This window comes from Hippopotamus amphibius, chromosome 1, assembly GCF_030028045.1.
Source record: "Hippopotamus amphibius kiboko isolate mHipAmp2 chromosome 1, mHipAmp2.hap2, whole genome shotgun sequence".
Classification (NCBI taxonomy): domain Eukaryota; kingdom Metazoa; phylum Chordata; class Mammalia; order Artiodactyla; family Hippopotamidae; genus Hippopotamus; species Hippopotamus amphibius.
Window position 1 is genome coordinate 112,497,587 of NC_080186.1, and position 18,639 is coordinate 112,516,225.

The window sequence follows — 18,639 nt, forward strand, 5'->3', positions numbered from 1 at the left end:
ATCTGCACTCTCATGTTCACTGCAGTGTTATTCACAATAGCCAAGATATGGAGACAACATAAGTATCTGTCTAAAGATGAATGGATAAAGATGATGTAGCGTATACATACATACACAATGGATATATACATACACAATGGGATCCTATTTAGCCATGAGAAAGAAGAAAATCCTGCCATGTGCAACATCATGGATGGGCCTTGAGGGCATTATGCTAAGTGAAATAAGTCAGTCAGAGAAAGACAAAAACTGTACTGTATCACTTATACCTGGAATCTAAAAAAAAAGTCGAATTCAAAAAAATAGAGGGTAGAATGATGGATGCCAGGGGTTGGGAGGTAGGGGAAATGAGATGTTGATCAAAGGGTATAAACTTTCAGTTATAAGATGAATAAGTACAGCATGGTGACTATAGTTAACAATACTGTGTTGTATACTTGATATTTGCTAAGAGAGTAAATCTTAAGCATTTTTCCACACAAACACACAAAGGTGTGATAGGTGTTAATTACCTTGATTGTGGGAATCATTTCAGTGTTTGCATATAACAAATCATCAGGTTGCATACTTTAAATATATATAATTTTGTCAATTACACCTCAATAAAGCTGGAAAAAATTAATATCAATGGTATTTGTTTTTAAAAATAGTTTCCACAATGGTTGAGTAGTCTCTTTTATGTATAAACTTTTGTCTTTCCTCTTCCTAAAGCTGATTTTTAAAATAGTATTAAATTGTTATTTTTTTATTGAGGTATATAATGTTCATAAAATAAAACCACCTTTTTTTTTTTTTTGGCTGGACTGTGTGGCATGTATTCGATCCCAATCCATGCCCCCTGGATTGGAAGCGCAGAGTCTTAACTACTGGACCACCAGGGAAGTCCTAAAAATCATGCTTTTTAGTGTACAGTTCTGTAAATTTTGACAGATGACTAACACCATTACAATCAAGATACAGGAGTATTCTATAATCCCACAAATTTCCTCAGGCCCCTTTGTAGTCAACCCTTACTTCCCACCTTCAAATCCTGGAAAGCACTGATCTGTTTTCTGACTCCAAGTCTTGCTTTTTCCAGAATATCATGTAAATAGACTCTGGCTTCTTTCACTTTCCAAAATGCATTTGAGATTCATCCACGTTGTGTGTATCAAGAGTTTAACACTTTTCATTGCTGAGTAGTATTCCATTTATGGCTATACCACATTTTGTTTATGGATTTACCAGGTGAAAGACATTTGTGTTGTTTCCATTTTGGGGTGAATATGATAAAGCCGAATATGTTTTGTACAAAAAAATATTTATGTACAGGTTTTTGTGTGAACCTGTCTTTATTTCACTTGAATAAATACCTAGGAGTGGGATTACTAAACTGCATGTTAGGTGTATGTTTAACTTTATAAAAAAGATCAGATTGTTTTTGAAATGGAAATCACCAAGATGAGATGTCCTACTCATTCCTGATCACAAATGGGGATGCAAGCTCGGGAGTGGAGACAGGAAAGTAAAGCTCCAGATGCCGAATCTAACCTGTCATCCAGTTTGTAAAATCAATATATTCTTCCCCCATTCCGCCATCTTCACCTCTCAGAGGAAGTAGGACACCTTGAGCAGCATGCATAAAAGCATGCTGTGTTGTGAAGCCTCCCATGCTCTCTGTTATTCTCCTCAGTTGATGAGGCAGAATGGCTTATCTGAGGAAACCAGTGGCAATGACATCAGAGATACCCTAACATCAAGAGAACCCTCACCAATTATTTTACCTATTACCTCTTTCTTTTCCTTTCCTCTAGAAAGAAAGATAGGACATTGGGACAACAGCATTAAGTCTAAAGAGAGAAATTATACTGGTATTGGTTAAGAGATCATGTTTCTTTACCTACTCATTTCTCAGTATAAGGAGAAAACAAACAAACATGGGACTAGGGAGAAGCAATTAATCCTTTCTACAGTGTCAAATTACTTTTGTCTTATGTCTAAAATAGACAATATGCAAAGTTGGCTTTTATTAACTATTGACCGATTTATAAATGCTATTAGAGCAAAACAGTGTCACGAATAATCCCCCAATGCAAATTTGCTTCTCCTATGCTGATTTGAGGCTTGTAAGGAAATACATTAGGGACATATTATTTGGCATGGAGAAACCACCCTGGGGTTAGAAAGCTGAACAGTACACAAGTTAAGGATTAATGTATTAGTCCTTCAAGGGCCTTCTTTGGAGTTCTGTGGAAAGATTGAAAGGGACTTCGGGAATGAAGGGGGTAAGATTATCCAAGTAGGAAGTAACTAGACGTTAAGATTTTGAAGGGTGAGCAAAAGGTTGCAGTAAAAAATGTACCTTTTTTTCCTGCAAACTGTCTTTGGTTAAGAGCCAGAGAATAACTGCGTTTATTAGGGGCAGAGCAAAAACAAAAGGGGCGCAGTGGATTTGTTGGACTTAAGTGGATGGGTTTTCAACTTAAAAATGAACTTTTTAACAAATAGAGCTGCTCATGCAGAAAGGGTGGCCTTATGTGACTTGGGTTTCCCCATTACTGGCTGTGTTTAAGACTAAGTGGAATTATCCTGTTATAAATGTAGTAAACAGTATCCATGTACCCGTCATTCTGCAGATATTTATTAAAAGTTGACTCTGTACAAGGCGCATGCAAGAATGTGAAGAAGAATCAAACCCAGATTTGCTGTCTGCCAGTTGTCAATGCAGTGGTTCTTACACTTCCATGTGTATACACAGTCCCTTGGGGATCTTGTTAAAATGCAGAATCTGATTCTGTAGGATGGGGCCTCAGATTCAGCACTTCTAACAAGCTCCCAGGTGATGCCAGTGCTGCTGGCTACTATAACACACATTGAATGACAAGGGTTTCTAGCAGGTAATGAGACAAGCACATAATAACAATACAAAGTAAGAATTAGTAAATACCATAGAAGTCCCATGAATTATCAGTAGCAACCTGAATCTGTCCCAACCTGACGACTGTCGTTGCCCTCTTCTGCCCTAAGTGCTCATTCTGATGTTTCTGTTACTCTCTTGAATGAATTTCATTTCTTCTGGGGTTGTGCACTGCAAGTGCTGTTTCTTAGCCTAGAATAGCTTTCTCCTCCTCCTTAGACTAATTTTAACAATTTGTCAAGATTTATCTCCTAATCATCCCCGCTTCCCTGGGGCTCCACTCGGGCTGACTGCTCCCCAGAGCACTTAGTTTTAGCCTCGGGCAATTACCACTACTTCCTTAGCTGTCAGTTACCAAGTCCGTTTACTTAATTCCCCATAAACTCACTTATGCGGGAAGCCTGTCGAAAAGACGCTACAAAATGAAAACGTTTGGCGAACCTGAGTCTAGGTGAGGGGGCCAGGAAGAAAGCAACGCTGCTCCTTCAGGTACCGCGCACCCGAGCCCGTGAGGGGGCTCCAAGTGTCATTCGGGGACCGTCTCCTCCCGATGGGAGGCCCTGGCGCTCCACTAACCAACGATTCTCGGCGCAGTCTCGCCAGCGAAGCGGTCCTGGCCCCACGCGCGGCTGACGGCGTAGCGGCGCCCCCGCCTGGCGGTGGAGGCTGGACAGGTCTGCCCACCATCGAGGCGGCGGCGGCTAGAGAGGCCGGCGGGCCCCGGGCGCTGCCGCGGCGGGGCCGCAGGGAACGCGCGCGGGGCGGGCCCAGCGCCACTGGCCTTGTAGCCATTTTAGGAGGAAACCCGGCTTGCTAGCCCGGGGCGCGGCTTCAATTTGAATAACTTTATTGGTGGCCTTATCCGCAGAACAGCCATCGCACCATTGGCCCCGGGAGGAGGGAGAGCATCGTGGGAGGTGATTGGGGTGGGGGCGCCCCTGGGCAGTGAGCGCTGGGGATGCGGGAGAGTTCCCGGAAGCGGGCTTCTCGAGCAGCGGGCATGTAGGGGGATTGGGGGTTCCGGGTGCTCCCGGAGGCCAGGGAGGGAGGGGTCCCCCGATCGCGGCTTCCCTGGGGCGGGGATTCCCTTGCCTGGGTTCCCAGGCGCAGGGGCGGGGCCGGGGGCGCCCCAGACGCGACCGCAGGGGTGTCCTTAGCGCCGAGTTGTTCCCTGCCGCAGGTGGCCCCCAACTTGCGCTGCACCGCCATGGGAAACACCACCAGCGACCGGGTGGCCGGCGAGCGCCACGGCGCCAAGGCTGCGCGCGCCGAGGGCGCCGGCGGCCATGCCCCGGGCAAGGAACATAAGATCATGGTGGGGAGCACCGACGACCCCAGCGTTTTCAGCCTGCCGGACTCCAAGGTGAGCGTCCCCACGCCCCCAGTTGGTGGCTATGCTGCTGGATGTCAGGGCTCCTCCTCCCATTTTTGGTTTTTTTCCTTATCACACTGACCTGGGTTATGGATTTTAGAATTAAAGGTTTTTTTCGGGGACGGAGACATTGAGTGGTAATTCCTTTCGCGGTGCTGCCTCAAAATTGGATAGAGGCGGAGTTCTTGTTACTCCACTATTCTGTTGGCCACAGTTTTGGGGATGAGGCCAAAAAACACCCCGCCCCCCCGCCCTTGGGTCTCCTAACAGGCACAGGTGTCCTCTTCTAGACTGTTAATGAATTTGTAGGTTGTAAGCCCTGGTGAAAAACTTCAGAGGGTAAGCGTAGGCGGCAGCTTCTCACATTTGCCCTGAGACAGGTAAGGGAATTTCTTTCTCCTGACAACTTCTGTGTATCAGTATCATTTCTACCCCTCTGAGAGCTCAGCACTTCAGATCCTCTTCCACTTTGGCATGGCTGTAAGCAGCAATCACTTGCTTATATGAATACTTTATTCTAGTCTTGGGGATCAATAAAGGACATTATTTTAGTTGACTGCTTAGTTTTCATCTCATACGTAATAATTGTTGTGGCTGTGGCTGAGGTGCTTCTTTCACGTCCAGCTGCTTCTCAAGTGGGAGCGCAAATAATTCCAGGATTTCTCCACTTCCCCGTAGTACTCCATAATGTTACCACGGCTGAAAACGGACAACCCACAGTTGCCGTGAAGACCTTGCTCTCAATCAAGGACTTTCAGGAAAGTGGCAATTTGTGTTTACCCTTCAGAAAGGATAGATGGAGCTGGCAGCAATGTAATTACCATCCGAATGTTTCTAATCACGTTTAGAGCTGTCTGCATTAAATACATTAATTCCTCCCGGTACTCTGACTGGAATGAAGTAGAAAAATGGAGGGATTGAGGCGATTGGGGTGTGTTTGATGTTATCACTCAACCCTTCCCACCCATCAGGGGTTTTATTTTATTTACTCTTGTAAATAGAGAATAATTTGCCAGGTTGATAACACATGAAATGTGTTATCACATTGGGTTCTACTGTTTTTTTGCCTTGGATCTCAATTGAGAACATAATCACAAAGAGAAGTGAGGGTGATTTCTTGGGGTTTCTTCTCTGTTCCTTTCTTCCTTCTCCATTTCAGGACTTCTTCCGCAACATTTGGGCTGTCTCTCCAGCCATCTTAATTTACTTCTTCAAAGCTTTCTCAAGGTGATTGTATTTTTATCCATTTCCTACATTGATGACTCAGGATTTAAGTACAGTGTATTTGTCAAACTGTGACTGCAGTAATCCGCGTCCTGAGGAAAAGCCAGTTGCTCTATCTGAAATGGAGCCTATTTTGGATCATTCTTTCCCTTACCTCAGTCTTGCCATTTGTGAAATAAGAAATTTGGTTCAAGTAATTCCCAAGGTCACTTCCAAACCTAAGATTTTATAGTTCTCAATCTACTCTATTTCTTCCCTCAGTGTTTCACTTAAACATTTTTCAATTGTAATTCAGTTGTTTTGCCTCTTCCTGATGATTTTGCTGACTATTTAACTTGGAGTAAACAATCTTTCTGCTAGTCAGCTGCACTCATGCCTACCACAGAAATGTCATGTCATACGTGGAAGGGCTTTCTTCCAAAGCTAGGCGTATTAATAGTTTGTAGCTTTCAAATTCTAAACTGAAAATACTGAATCATACAAGTAAATGATAGAAACAGTGGCGGGGGGCCTACATTGCTTCAAATGCCAGCCTTCTTCAGTGGATTAGTTCAATGGTTTTCAGCCCTGTTTGCACATTAGACTCACCTGGGATTTATTTAAACACTTCATGGAAAATTTGAAATATTTTCCATGTTTCAAAGTTGGAGAACAGTATAATGAACTCCTATATAACTGTCATCCAGTTTAAACAATGATCAAATCATGAATGAATTTTATATCATCTATACCCTAATCCACTCTTCTCCCACCACTTATTTTGAAGCAAATCCCAGACCATCATATCAGTTATTGCTTTATCTGTGAATATTTTAGGATGTATCTCTAAAGATGAGGTTTCTTTATATTTAACATAATTTCAGTACTATTGTCTGGGAAGCTTTCTAAAAATAGATTCCAGGCCCTATATCTGAACCAGAATCTGAGGCATATGTAATTGTTAAGCATATGTAAAAATTTCTGTGTTTCTAATGCAGCCTATCAAGGGTTCATTGCTTTGAGAAAATGGAGGTCCAGAGGTTTTCTCTTAAGTTACTTCTTTATATAATATGAGAGTTCCTTCAATTCTCTTTCTCTGTTTACTTTGGATTATGCTGCTACTGGTGTCTCATAATGTAGTTTTGAGGAATATGGAGAGATATTATGGAAGGTAGACCACCTCAGCCATTTTGAAAGTAAAGCCCAAATGAATAAACTAGTCATTAAAAAAAAAAAAAACCCACATTATTTTATTTGGTAATATTTTGGTTGATACCATAAAGTCTTATTCACCAAAGTCATTTAAGCCAGTCTGACATGGGGGTGAACAAACTTTTGCTGTAAAGGGCCAGATAGTAAATATTTTAGACCTTGCGGACCATGCAGTCTCTGTCACAGCTACTCAGTTCTGCCATTGTAGCATGAAAGCAGCTGTAGAAAATGAGTAAGTGAATGAGTGTGGCTATTTTCCAATAGCTCACTGGCCATAGTTTGCCAATTCTTGTTCTAAAGGATGGTAATGAAAAGAAACTAAGTAAGGAGTCAATTCTTTTTTCAGATCCCTCCATACCTCATTTGATATTGGAAAAACTTTTTTAAAGGAAACTGTGTTTTTGATCTTATGCTTCTTGAGGCTCCAGAATTTTCATCCCTACTCCTGAAATAACTGGTATAAACCTGGCATAGGTGAGCAAGATTTCATAACCATTTTTCCAAATTCAAGAAATCAGTGATCTGATTTTTATATTTTTAATGTCTTTTTGTAACCTATTAACTAAAGTAGAGATTATGAATTACTTATGCATTTTAGTGTCTCTAATTTCCATTACAACTGATAATTGAGAGCTGCTCGTATTTGCATGTGAAAAATACCTGGCTAACTTTATTTTTTGTAGAACCATACTTTATTTTCATATTTTTCCTCTTAAGAGACACTCAGAAACATAATTGTCTGCCTATGAGTTAATCTGGTAACAGGAAGTAAGGTTTTTTGTTTGTTTGTTTTCTTAAGGGAAATCCTAAGCCTCTGAAAGGATGAATGATATATGCAGACTCAGAAATTAGGCTGTGATTTGGGTAGACTTTTAGCATAAGCCACCTGACCATTTGGGTCCTAGATGAGTTCTTTTTCTATAGTTTGTTCAAAATCTGATTTAGTTGCTAATTTCAAGGCTTTATTAATCCTTAGCAGAAACATAGCACCCCTCTCTGCCCTAGGGAGGAGAGTGACCTTTTCAGAAATCCTGGGTCACAATTTAGGGATGACCTAATCCTTCTTACAGCTCCCTGGGGACAAAGAGTTTGTATCATGGCAGCAGGATTTGGAGGACTCCGTAAAGCCCACACAGCAGGCCCGGCCCACTGTTATCCGCTGGTCTGAAGGAGGCAAGGAGGTCTTCATCTCTGGGTCCTTCAACAATTGGAGCACCAAGATTCCACTGATTAAGAGGTGAAGACAAGTGTCTTGGTTGAGTCTACAGGGTCCAGGAGTAGAGACCTGATTTCCTTTCTCAGGAGAGAGACCTGGCTGGACTACTGCTCTCCACCTGCTAGGGACTCTCTCTAGAACATTTTCTGTAACCAATAACTATATCTGTGACTTTTTTTTTAACCTCATAGTGAGTCAGAGACATTTTACCACTTAGAATGTCATCGCCTCAAAGGGATTTATAACAGCTTTGTGGGTACATTCTTTAGGACTGTGTTAATACAAGTCCTTTTTGTGCTTGTGGGAAGTCTTCTGTAACTGCCTGAGTCCAGTTGCTCTGACTTCTGCACTAAAACAAAACACATTGTAAAGTTCTAGGCAGTAATGTTATTTGTTGCTTGCACAGCAACAGTGAATTATGTAACTGGTTATGGCCCTTGGTATGTAGAAAATGCTCACCAAAATATGGAAAGGATACCTTGAGGCACTTCTTATCCTGAACCTACTTGCTATCTTATTTACCTCATGAAGAATCTGTTCTGCTGAAGCAAAATAGTTGTACTAAGGTGGAACATTTGTGGGGATTAACATCTTTATTTTTCTTTTTCCAGATATTAGTTAAGAACTAAACTTATTGGGAGGGGCTAGCAAATATATGCTCAAGGTGATATAGAAAAGGAGAATGGGTTTATAAATTATTTTTTACTCCAGGGGGTGCAATCACTTAAGAATGTGGGAGATCATTGGTATGACATTGTGATTGCCTCATGGTTTTTACATTTATATTCAGTCCTCTTATAGGAATTTGGCCTATTTAACTTTCTGTCTTCTTCTGTAGCCATAATGACTTTGTTGCCATCCTGGACCTCCCTGAGGGAGAGCACCAATACAAGTTCTTTGTGGATGGACAGTGGGTTCATGATCCATCAGAGGTAAGGCCTTGATCTCCGAGGGTAACCACTGACTTAGTCTCCTTTTAGCTAGTATTCTCTTTGGTGTCAAACATCACTGCTGTCAGGATTAATGGGCTGCTGCACTGTTGGACTTCTCTCTTGATAAAATATGGTGGTGCCAAGTATGATCCCTTTTAAAAAGAGGAGAGTTGAATGGAAGAGATGTATTTGAAATGGGGATTCATGAATTTTTTTCCATTCATTGTTTCAGCCTGTGGTTACCAGTCAGCTTGGCACAATTAACAATTTGATCCATGTCAAGAAATCTGATTTTGAGGTGTTTGATGCTTTAAAGCTGGATTCAATGGAAAGCTCAGAGACATCTTGTCGAGGTAATTTTGTAGTATTTGCTCTTTCTTGATGTGTTTTTTTTATAATGCATGTTTCTTCCCAAGAGTGGTTTTTGTTTGTTTTTTCATTTTCTCTTTAGGAATCTTCTAAATTATATGTATATCTTTCTCCTATAAACATTTAGGTCCCCTTCTCCAAGGAAAAAATCTGTCTAGTGTATTTGATTTCAAACTTTTTAACTAGGATCTGCAGTAAGTTTACATTGTAACCCAGTACACACACACACACACACACACACACACACCAGTAACACAAGTCTTGCAGTATAATGTTTGCCTTTATTACATGTAAAGCACTCTGTTTTCTATTTTATCCTTCTTTTTATAAACCACTAATGGGCTATGGGCTATAGTTTATTTTATTTTATTTTTATAAATTTATTTATTTTCTGGCTGTGTTGGGTCTTTGTTGCTGCACACAGGCTTTCTCTAGTTGTGGAAAGTGGGGGGTCTACTCTTCACTGTGGTGCACAGACTTCTCATTGTGGTGGCTTCTCTTGGTTGGGAGCACAGGCTCTAGGCGTGTGGGCTTCATTAGTTGCAGCACTCGGGCTCAGTAGTTGTGGGTCACAGGCTCTAGAGTGCAGGCTCAATAGTTGTGGAACACGGGCTTAGTTGCTCTGTGGCATGTAGGATCGTCCTGGACCAGGGCTCGAACCCATGTCCCCTGCATTGGCAGGCGGATTCTTAACCACTGTGCCACCAGGGAAGTCCCTGGGCTATAGTTTAAAAAGCTATTTCTAGTAATATTTCAAGTTTTTCATTGATCTTGACCTGACTCTCAACTAGTAGGGGCTAGTTTTGTCTTGTCTTGTTGAGCTGCCTCAGCTTAATCCTGCCAGTTTGATAGCTCAGTTGGCACTTCTATAAAAATTTTATAGGGCCCTACACATATGGCAGTCTTTGGGGGAAAAGGGTTACAAAAACCTCACATTTCTTTTGTGTATATGTTAACTGAAGTTTTATAAGTTTTGGGTTAAAAAAAATTCCTCAGTAGAGGAAAAGACCTGTATCCTTTTGCTTCTCCCAGTATTTTTTCCAAGGCCTTCATCTCTACTTACTACTGGCTATAACATCAGAAAAGTGATTTGCTGTCCACACTCACAGTTACCAATTTTGTTACTTTACAACAAAGGCTATGACTGTCCAAAGAACTGTGTTCCCAGTAAGCACACTTCTCCCTTGTGAGTCCAAAGCCTGCCTCTGCTACTAACTAGCTTTGCCATCATGGACAAGTCCTTCAGCCTTTTTGGTTCTCGTTTCCTTATCAGTAAAATCAGAGGCTTAGACTCTCAGTGATTCTCAGCTGGGGAGACACAATACCTGAAGTGAGACATATTAAAATCTCAGGGCACAAGTTTCTAAAAGAATAATCAATAGTATAATAATTGTTTAGGAAAATTACAAAGATACTGTTTTCATCATATAAGCTCAGAAAATAAGGCTGGACATTGTTCTTAACTGGTGGGACAGAGATTAAAAATAGTTTAAAAATACTGAATTAAATGATGAGGCAACTAGTGACTCTAAATTTTTGCATTATATGATTCTAGCAAATCAACCAATGAATAACAGACATATAATCATAATTATATATAGAGAGGACCAATATTTGATATTTCTTTCTTCCCGCTTTCACCCAACTTCCTGGTCCACTGAGGTAAGGTTTAGAATACATTTTATTAGGAATCTTCAGATAATGGGTTTTAATCTACATTTAGTCACTATCTTGCCATGTATGTGACTTTGGGTAAATGACTTAACCATTTTTTTTTCCTGATGAAAAGGAAAAACAAAAACAAAAAAACTGTTTTATGAACTTGCAAAGTTTTTGTGGATCACATGACAAAATAACGGAGAGTACTTTGAAAAGTTTCAAGTTCTATATATTTTTAAGATATTGATTAATGTAAAAGTATTTTTGCTACTTTTTTCTTTTGCCCCACATATATTTAATTGAAATCTGAGTGCTTATGTTGAACTGGTTATTAAAATCCTTTTTACTAGAAACTGTAAAAAACATTAAAAAATTTTAAGCAAAAAATTACAATTCTCTTCTTTTTTGTGTATTTCTTTCTATTCTTGTCTGCATACATTTTTTTCTATTTTTTTTAAGATACAATTTCACATGCCATAAAATTCACTCTTTTAAGGTGTACAATTCAGTACTTTTTAGTATATTCACAGAGTTGTGCAACCATCATCCCTATCTAATTCTGGATAGTGATCACCCCAAAAAGAAACCCCATCCCCATTAGCAGTCACTTCCTGTTTCCTCTTTCCTTCCACTTCTGGCATGGCAACCACAAATCTACTTTGTGTCTCTGTGGATTTGCCTCTTTTGGACATTTCATATAAATGGGATCATACACCATGTGGTTTTTTGTGTCTGGCTTCTTTCACTGAACATGATGTTTTCAGGGTTCATCCATGTTGTGATAATATATACTTCATTCCTTTTTATGGCTGAATAAATCCCATTGTATGGATATACCATTTTATTTATCCATTCATTAGCTGATGGACATTTGGATCGTTTCCACTTGTGGTCTGTTATGAATAATAGTGTTATGAACATTTGTGTTCAAGTTTTTGTGTGGACATGTTTTCATTTCTCTTGGGTATGTACCCAGGAGTATAATTGAAGGATCATATGGGAACTTTGTACTTAATTTTCGGAGGAACTGCCAATCTGTTCTCCAAAGTGGCTGCACCATTTTACATTCCGACTAGCAATGGGAATAGTACAAAGGTTCCAGTTTCTCCACATCATCGCCAATAATTATTATTGTCTGTCTTTTTTTATTATAGCCATCTTAATGAGTGTGAAATGGTATCTTATTGTGGTTTTGATTTGCATTTCCCTAATGACCACTACATTGTTACTAATTTTTCCTCATTGTTGCAGTCATTGTAGTATCAGTAGTCTTTGAGTTTATAACCTTGGTGTTGCTTGGGTGGAAAAAAGAACAAATCTAATATTTTCATATTGTTTGATAGTTTATAAGGCATTGTCACATCTGTTGTCTCATTTGATTCCTATAAAAACACTGTGAAATAGGGCAGAGATTATTATTTTCATTTTATGAATGAAGAAACTATTAGAGGGATTTGTCCCAAGCCATACAGTTGATAGAGTAGCTCTTCCCTGAACCTTTATCTTTTGCCCCTCATCTCCTCCCCTATCCTTCACATTGTATTGCCATGTTGAGGAACTTCATGGTTTATGTTCAGGATGACTTAGACTTCTTCTTTGCCTTACAGTTGTAGACCCATCAAGTCATAAATTTATGATTCTTGACCTCTACCATATTTAATATTAGCCACCATGTATTGACAGCTTTTTCATGCATCTTTAATAGCTCTCCAGCTTTCCCTTATATTTGAATATTATTTTTCAGACCTTTCCAGCTCACCCCCAGGGCCTTATGGCCAAGAAATGTATGTGTTTCGATCAGAGGAGAGATTCAAATCTCCACCCATCCTGCCTCCTCACCTTCTCCAGGTTATTCTTAACAAGGACACTAATATATCTGTGAGTATCCTAAGAGTATTGCTGGATCATCTGGGGGTTACCAGGACCATCTGAGCCAAAGTGTAGTAATCCTAGAGATTAGGATTATTACAAAGGTGTGTTGAGTATAAATCATATACATATCAGTAGTGTTACAGGTTCCTTTTTCCAGGGCTGAGTTGCGACTTTTCCAAGTATCAAAGTTCATAGTTATCTTCTGGTCTTAATATATCATGCCCAGAGCTATGGATTGCTAGAACAAGTGTCTAAGACTTCTATTCCAACATAAGATGAGGAGTGTTTCTCATTTGGGGAATCCAAAAGAAGTATATTTTGCATATAATTTACATTTCTAGTCGCTTGATTCCCACTGATTATTTTTACCTCTTTTTTTAAAATTTTGTTTATTTATTTATTTATTTTGTCTGCATTGGGTCTTTGTTGCTGCACGTGAGCTTTCTCTAGTTGTGGTGAGTGGGGGGCTACTCTTTGTTGCAGTGCATGGGCTTCTCATTGCAGTGGCTTCTCTTGTTGCGCACAGGCTTTAGGTGCATGGGCTTCACTGGTTGTGGCATGTGGGCTCAGTAGTTGTGGCTTGCGGGTTCTAGAGTGTAGGCTCAGTAGTTGTGGCACACGGGCGTAGTTGTTCTGCGGCATGTGGGATCTTCCCAGACCAGGGCTCACACTGGTGTCCCCTGCATTGGCAGGCAGATTCTTAACCACTGCCCACCAGGGAAGTCCCTATTTTTGCTCTTAACACAAATCTTCTCTATGTGTTGTGGGCAAGGTCTATTAAAGAGGATGAATAAATACTGAGGCTTAGGGTTTCTGCCCTGGACTCAGAATTTTCCTAATTTTCTGTAATGAGAACGTATTATTGATATATACTAGGATGAGTGCATCATTTAAAAGAAATAATGCATTCTAGTTTTGAGTTTCTTAACAGTCCCAAAGATCTCTGAGGAAGAATAAACTGTTTGGTTTAAGATTGTGCATTTAACCCCATTTAGTTTTTTTTTGTTTGTTTTTTAACCTCTCTTAGTGTGACCCAGCCTTGCTCCCTGAGCCCAATCATGTTATGTTGAACCATCTCTATGCACTGTCCATTAAGGTAAGTGGTGGGCCTGGTTCTTCACATAGCCCCACAAAATGGGAGGGCGAGAGTTGAACACATTGCAGTGTTTACTCTAGTGGTTACTTGCTCTGCTACTTCACTGAAGCTGAAGCTGGCAGTAATGGTCAAATTACAGGATAAGAACTTTCTTTTTTTAATTAGTGGGTAAGTTTGTTTTAAATCTTAGTCTCGATATTTGAGTTCTGGCTAGCTGAATTGCCCTGTGATTGAATGGATTTTTTTGCTTCCTGGTTTCTTTTTGGGTGGCTATAACCTTTGTACCACCTACTTAATTAAGTTTGAGTTCATGGTACTAGGATTTCATTTGCAGAAAAAGCAAGTTTACCTTCTAGTTCAAAGAATGCTTGAATGTGATATTAAGGCTTCCACCTTTTTAAAAGGTGGACATGAGCTGCTTTCAGGAGCCTGAGTCATATATGCCCAAGTGCTTGCATCTTTCCTATACACCACATAAAGGAGAAATGTGACCAGACTTGCCCTGTGGACACCGCCCCCACCCCACCCCAACTCTTAGAATGTGTCTTGGTTTCTCTGCTGCTTTAGATTCTGGATTGAAAATATCTGCTCACTCTTGAGATGTCTTTGCGGTCTGGCTATTGGGATAATATTTTATATAGTTACGTAGTTACCAAACTAAGCTGAATATTATCGGAATCACTTAGGGGAAGTTTGTGAAAATACAGATTCAGAGGCTCCATCCTGAGGGATTCTGAATAAGTGCTTCTAGGATGGGCCTCAATAATTTTTTTTTAAGCTGCTTATATTTCATAGGTGTGCAGCTAGATGAGGGAAATCACTGATATAGCTGTCTTTAACAGATTATGTGGTACTTATTAAATATATATTATTGCATTCAATTTTTATAATAACCTTGTGAGATAAGTATTATTTTTAACCCCTGTTTTATAGATACAGAAACTAAGGCTCAGAGAAGGTTGTATTGACAGTAAGGACCAGAGACAGGACAGAGGTCCAGTCCTCCTCTCCTCATTCCGTGTTCTTTCTTAGAGATCATTGTGCTGGTTTTTCCAAATAGGTCTTTCTCTCACCCACTCCTCATTTCCACCAAACTCTTCCTGGAGTTGAATTTTTTACCTGCCTTGCTTCTGTCATATTTAGGCTGTGATCTGCATACTGTGATCACAGAATGTCAATCTGAGAAGTATTCATTGTGGATGATATAGAGGAAAACAGGAAGATGCACTGGTTTCTTAATTATATTTGCTTGGGTTCTTCAGAATCTAACTGAATTTTGCCCTCTGTATCTGCTCCTTGGCCATCAGGTGCTGTCCACAGATCTGCCATCTCCTTCTATGGTACACCTAAGGTCTGTTACACCGCCTGGGAAATGGTATCTCTTATTCTTCGTACTGGTTCTGACCCAGGTCAGGGTCTTGATTATTGTGGTTCAGCTTGGCCTTGACCTATCCCTGGTTCTCTCAGATTGTTTAAGCTGTTTGGAATTGATCCATTGGATTGAGTGTCTTTCCAAGGAGGATTTTAGGATCCACTTTGTTCAAGGATAGAAAAGGATTCCTGAGCCCCCACTTGATCAGAGAGGACTTTTTAAAAAGTTCATCCCTGGTATTAAATGGAAATTAGACCTGCTTTGGGGCTCAGAAATGGTTTTTCAAAAGGATCACTACCCTTTCTTCTCATTGCTTTTAAGACTTCTTTCTAGAAATGGATGTCAGGATATTTCTTTTTTTCCATGATAGTTTTAAGCCCAATATTTGAATGTGAGGTGGGGAAGAAAGCGTGGTAGGAGACTTATATTTCTTTAGCACCTATTTTCTGTCAGGTTCTGTGTCAGATATTTTCGTGTAATCATCAGAGCCATCTTTTTTTTTAACTTATTTGTTTGTTGGCTGTGTTGGGTCTTTGTTGCTGTGTGCGGGGTTTCTTTAGTTGCGGTGAGCAGGGGCTACTCTTCGTTGTAGTGCATGGGCTCCTCATTGCCGTGGCTTCTTCTGTTGCAGAGCACGGGCTCTAGGCACGTGGGCTTCAGTAGTTGCGGCACATGGGCTCAATAGTTGTGGCTCACGGGCTCTAGGGCACAGGTTCAACAGTTGCGGCGCATGGGCTTAGCTACTCCGCAGCATGCGGGATCTTCCTGGAGATCAAACCCGTGTCCCCTGTATTGGCAAGCAGATTCTTAATCACTGTGCCACCTAGGAAGCCCCCATCAGAGCCATCTCAATGGTAGGTGTTATCCTTTGTAATGATGAGAAAAAAGACATTAAGTAGATTACTCAAGGTCACAAATAGAGTAGCAGTAGGAGTCAGGATCAAAACTTAAATTGATTTGACTCCAAAACCAACCTTTTTTTATAATATCAAACTAACTCTATTAAAAGTGAGCAACTATGAAGGATTAATGGCTGGGAACAGCTGCCTTTGTCCTGAACTAGTGCATTAACTGCATATGTTTATTTCCCTTGCAGGACAGTGTGATGGTCCTTAGCGCAACCCATCGGTACAAGAAGAAGTATGTCACTACTCTGCTGTACAAGCCCATCTGAAGGAATTCCTTCGTGCGTCCCAGGATTCAGGAGAAGCATCTCCCTTGCCTTTCTGGACTGGACCAGTCTTACCTGGGACTGGAAGGCTGATTTGCTTTGAGGCTAATATGTGTGTTTCAGTGCCTCTGAGTAGGATGCTCTGCTTTTGCATTTGATTGCAGATGAGAGCTTTATGAGTTCATGGAAATTATTTAAGGAAAAAAAAAATATATATATATATATATACACATATGAGAGGAAAGTTAATGGAAGCCTCCTAGCTAGAGGTGTTTTCTCTGCCTGTGGCAACTCACCAAGACCTGTTTGGGAGAGCTGCAGGAAGAACCATTACAGGAAGCTTTTTTCCTAAAGTGAATGAAGAGCAAACTCTCAGGATCCTTGTTGGGTGGAGATTCCGTCACTGCTACCTTAGCTTTCCAGGATGGACTTGTGCCAGACTGCTGCCCTACTTACAGCTGCCTCCTTGCAGGAGCAGCTCTTCTTGCATGGGTTCTCTGTATTCCCAGAGTCTGTGGCACAATCTGTGTTTTCTTATATGATACCAGATGCCCCACAAGAACCCTTTTTCCTCTCATTTCACATTCTTGCTTTGTTAACCTCCTTCAGATCCTATACCTGACCCTTCCTTAATATAAAACTCAGTCGGTAAGTGACCCCTTTCAAAGGTTGTGTGAGACCTGACCCGCCTCACAGAGCAGGGCTGCCAGAAAGTCTCCTTCTTAAGCCCAGCACAGGCCCGTGACACTTTGTTACCGCTTATTTTAACTTCTACTAAAGAAAATGTGGCTCAGCATTATGTGAAGGCAGAAGGCAGAAGGTCTACTTTTCTGTTTTGGTTTGGTGCCACAGTTTAGGCTGTATCGGCACATTCCCATACTTTTTCCCACCTGGTTTGGCCCCTGCTTCCATGTTTTCTTTCACAGAGCAGACAGCTTTCAAGTGGGAGTGAAACCAGGGAAAACTTGCATGTCTTTCGTCCTTGGAAGATTTTTATGTGCCTACATTTTTCTTTCATCAAAAAATGCCTTCATTGGTCTTAAAAGATTGCATTTGGAGAACTTCAGGCTTTTGATAAACAGCTCCCAGTATTTTCTTCTCTTTTCTAGCCCTCTAGACTCTTACATTAATGAGGCTGACTCTGTGTGCACCACTACAGTAAACACTGCTCTAGATACAGACCCCTTCAGGCTCACTTCATGCACCTGAAAGGTTCCCTCAACTTAAAGACTCATTAGGCCAAGAAGCAAGAAAGTACCCTTGGTGTTCCCAGCCATGAAAAGTATCGCTTTCATGCACTAAATGCTAACAGAGTCATCATGTTCTTCTGTATCTTTTTCTAAAAAGTGTTTGATGATGAAGTGGGGTCAGTGATTTCCATTTGTGGAGTAAAAAGTATCCATTCAATCCACTCTTGAGATTCAGAGAGGAGATATTTTCCCCCAAGTTTCTGTGGCTCTTCCATTACAGATAAATGCAAGCCAAACATTCAATACTGAAGGAGGCTAGACTCCATGCTTGAGAGGCTCCTTCACTGCTAAGATGAGCCCAGCCCCACTGAAAAGGCACCCACAGGTCAATTAGCTACCTCCTGTTCTTCCCATGTAACACTGATGACACAGTTGTCTTCGGGTATGTAGAACTCTTAGATCCTGTGTGTGAGGCAGTAGGGTATGGGATTGTTGTTTTGCTGGGATTGCAAATTGCTAAGTACTGGGGTGGTTAATTGCTGAGAGTAAATACTGCTTTAGCCACTCAAGGCCACCCTCTGCAGCAAGAGGCTTTTGTGGAGAACGTTTTATGGTCCCAATCTCTTTTTATTTATTTATTTTTTTTATTTATTTTTTCCAATCTCTTTTTAGAATGGTGTGCCATTTAAAAAATCCAGGCCAAATTCTGTTATAACCAGCTCTCAGGATCTGCACTGTCTTCAGTTAGACTAGAATTTTGTTTCTTCCAATACTTATTAAACAAGTGGGCCACTTAGGATTTAAAATCTTGGTTGTTAACATGAAGGATTTTGTTGTACTCATATGTCTTGTCAGCAGTATTGACGTGATTGTGTTCATGTATTAAAATTTCTATTCTGCACAGATATATCATTAGAGTGGAGCAGGAAAAGGGATTCCTTCAGTTTCTCTCAGGTCAGAGGCTTCTGTGAAATGGGTCTGTCTCCAGTGACAGTAGTTTTTGGTGCTGGTGACCTTCAGATCTTTCTAATCTGGAAATGTGCAGAAAGTGTCAATTTTCCAAATTCTGAGGTAATCTT

General features: G+C 40.7%; 1 protein-coding gene across 2 annotated transcripts; it reads left to right on the plus strand.

Annotated features, from left to right (window-relative positions):
* The first annotated feature begins 3,702 nt into the window (after positions 1–3,702).
* Positions 3,703–16,619, plus strand: PRKAB2 (protein kinase AMP-activated non-catalytic subunit beta 2). Of its 2 annotated transcripts, XM_057721600.1 has the most exons (8): positions 3,703–3,813; positions 4,077–4,259; positions 7,754–7,920; positions 8,738–8,831; positions 9,064–9,184; positions 12,604–12,737; positions 13,759–13,827; positions 16,296–16,619. In XM_057721600.1, exons 2-8 carry the CDS (start codon positions 4,104–4,106, stop codon positions 16,371–16,373), a joined length of 819 nt encoding a protein of 272 aa, XP_057577583.1. In that variant the 5' UTR covers positions 3,703–3,813; positions 4,077–4,103; the 3' UTR covers positions 16,374–16,619. The 2 variants fall into 2 exon arrangements, with proteins under 2 accessions (XP_057577583.1, XP_057577594.1); XM_057721611.1 differs by lacking the exons at positions 3,703–3,813; positions 13,759–13,827 and having other exon boundaries at positions 3,920–4,259.
* The last annotated feature ends 2,020 nt before the right edge of the window (positions 16,620–18,639 follow it).

Bases quoted from the DNA above. Each gene is read 5' to 3' on its own strand.
- PRKAB2 (XM_057721600.1), top strand. From the start codon at position 4,104: ATGGGAAACACCACCAGCGACCGGGTGGCCGGCGAGCGCCACGGCGCC. The intron at 8,832-9,063 runs GTAAGGCCTTGA...TCATTGTTTCAG, and splicing joins GGGTTCATGATCCATCAGAG to CCTGTGGTTACCAGTCAGCT. The intron at 9,185-12,603 runs GTAATTTTGTAG...ATTATTTTTCAG, and splicing joins CTCAGAGACATCTTGTCGAG to ACCTTTCCAGCTCACCCCCA.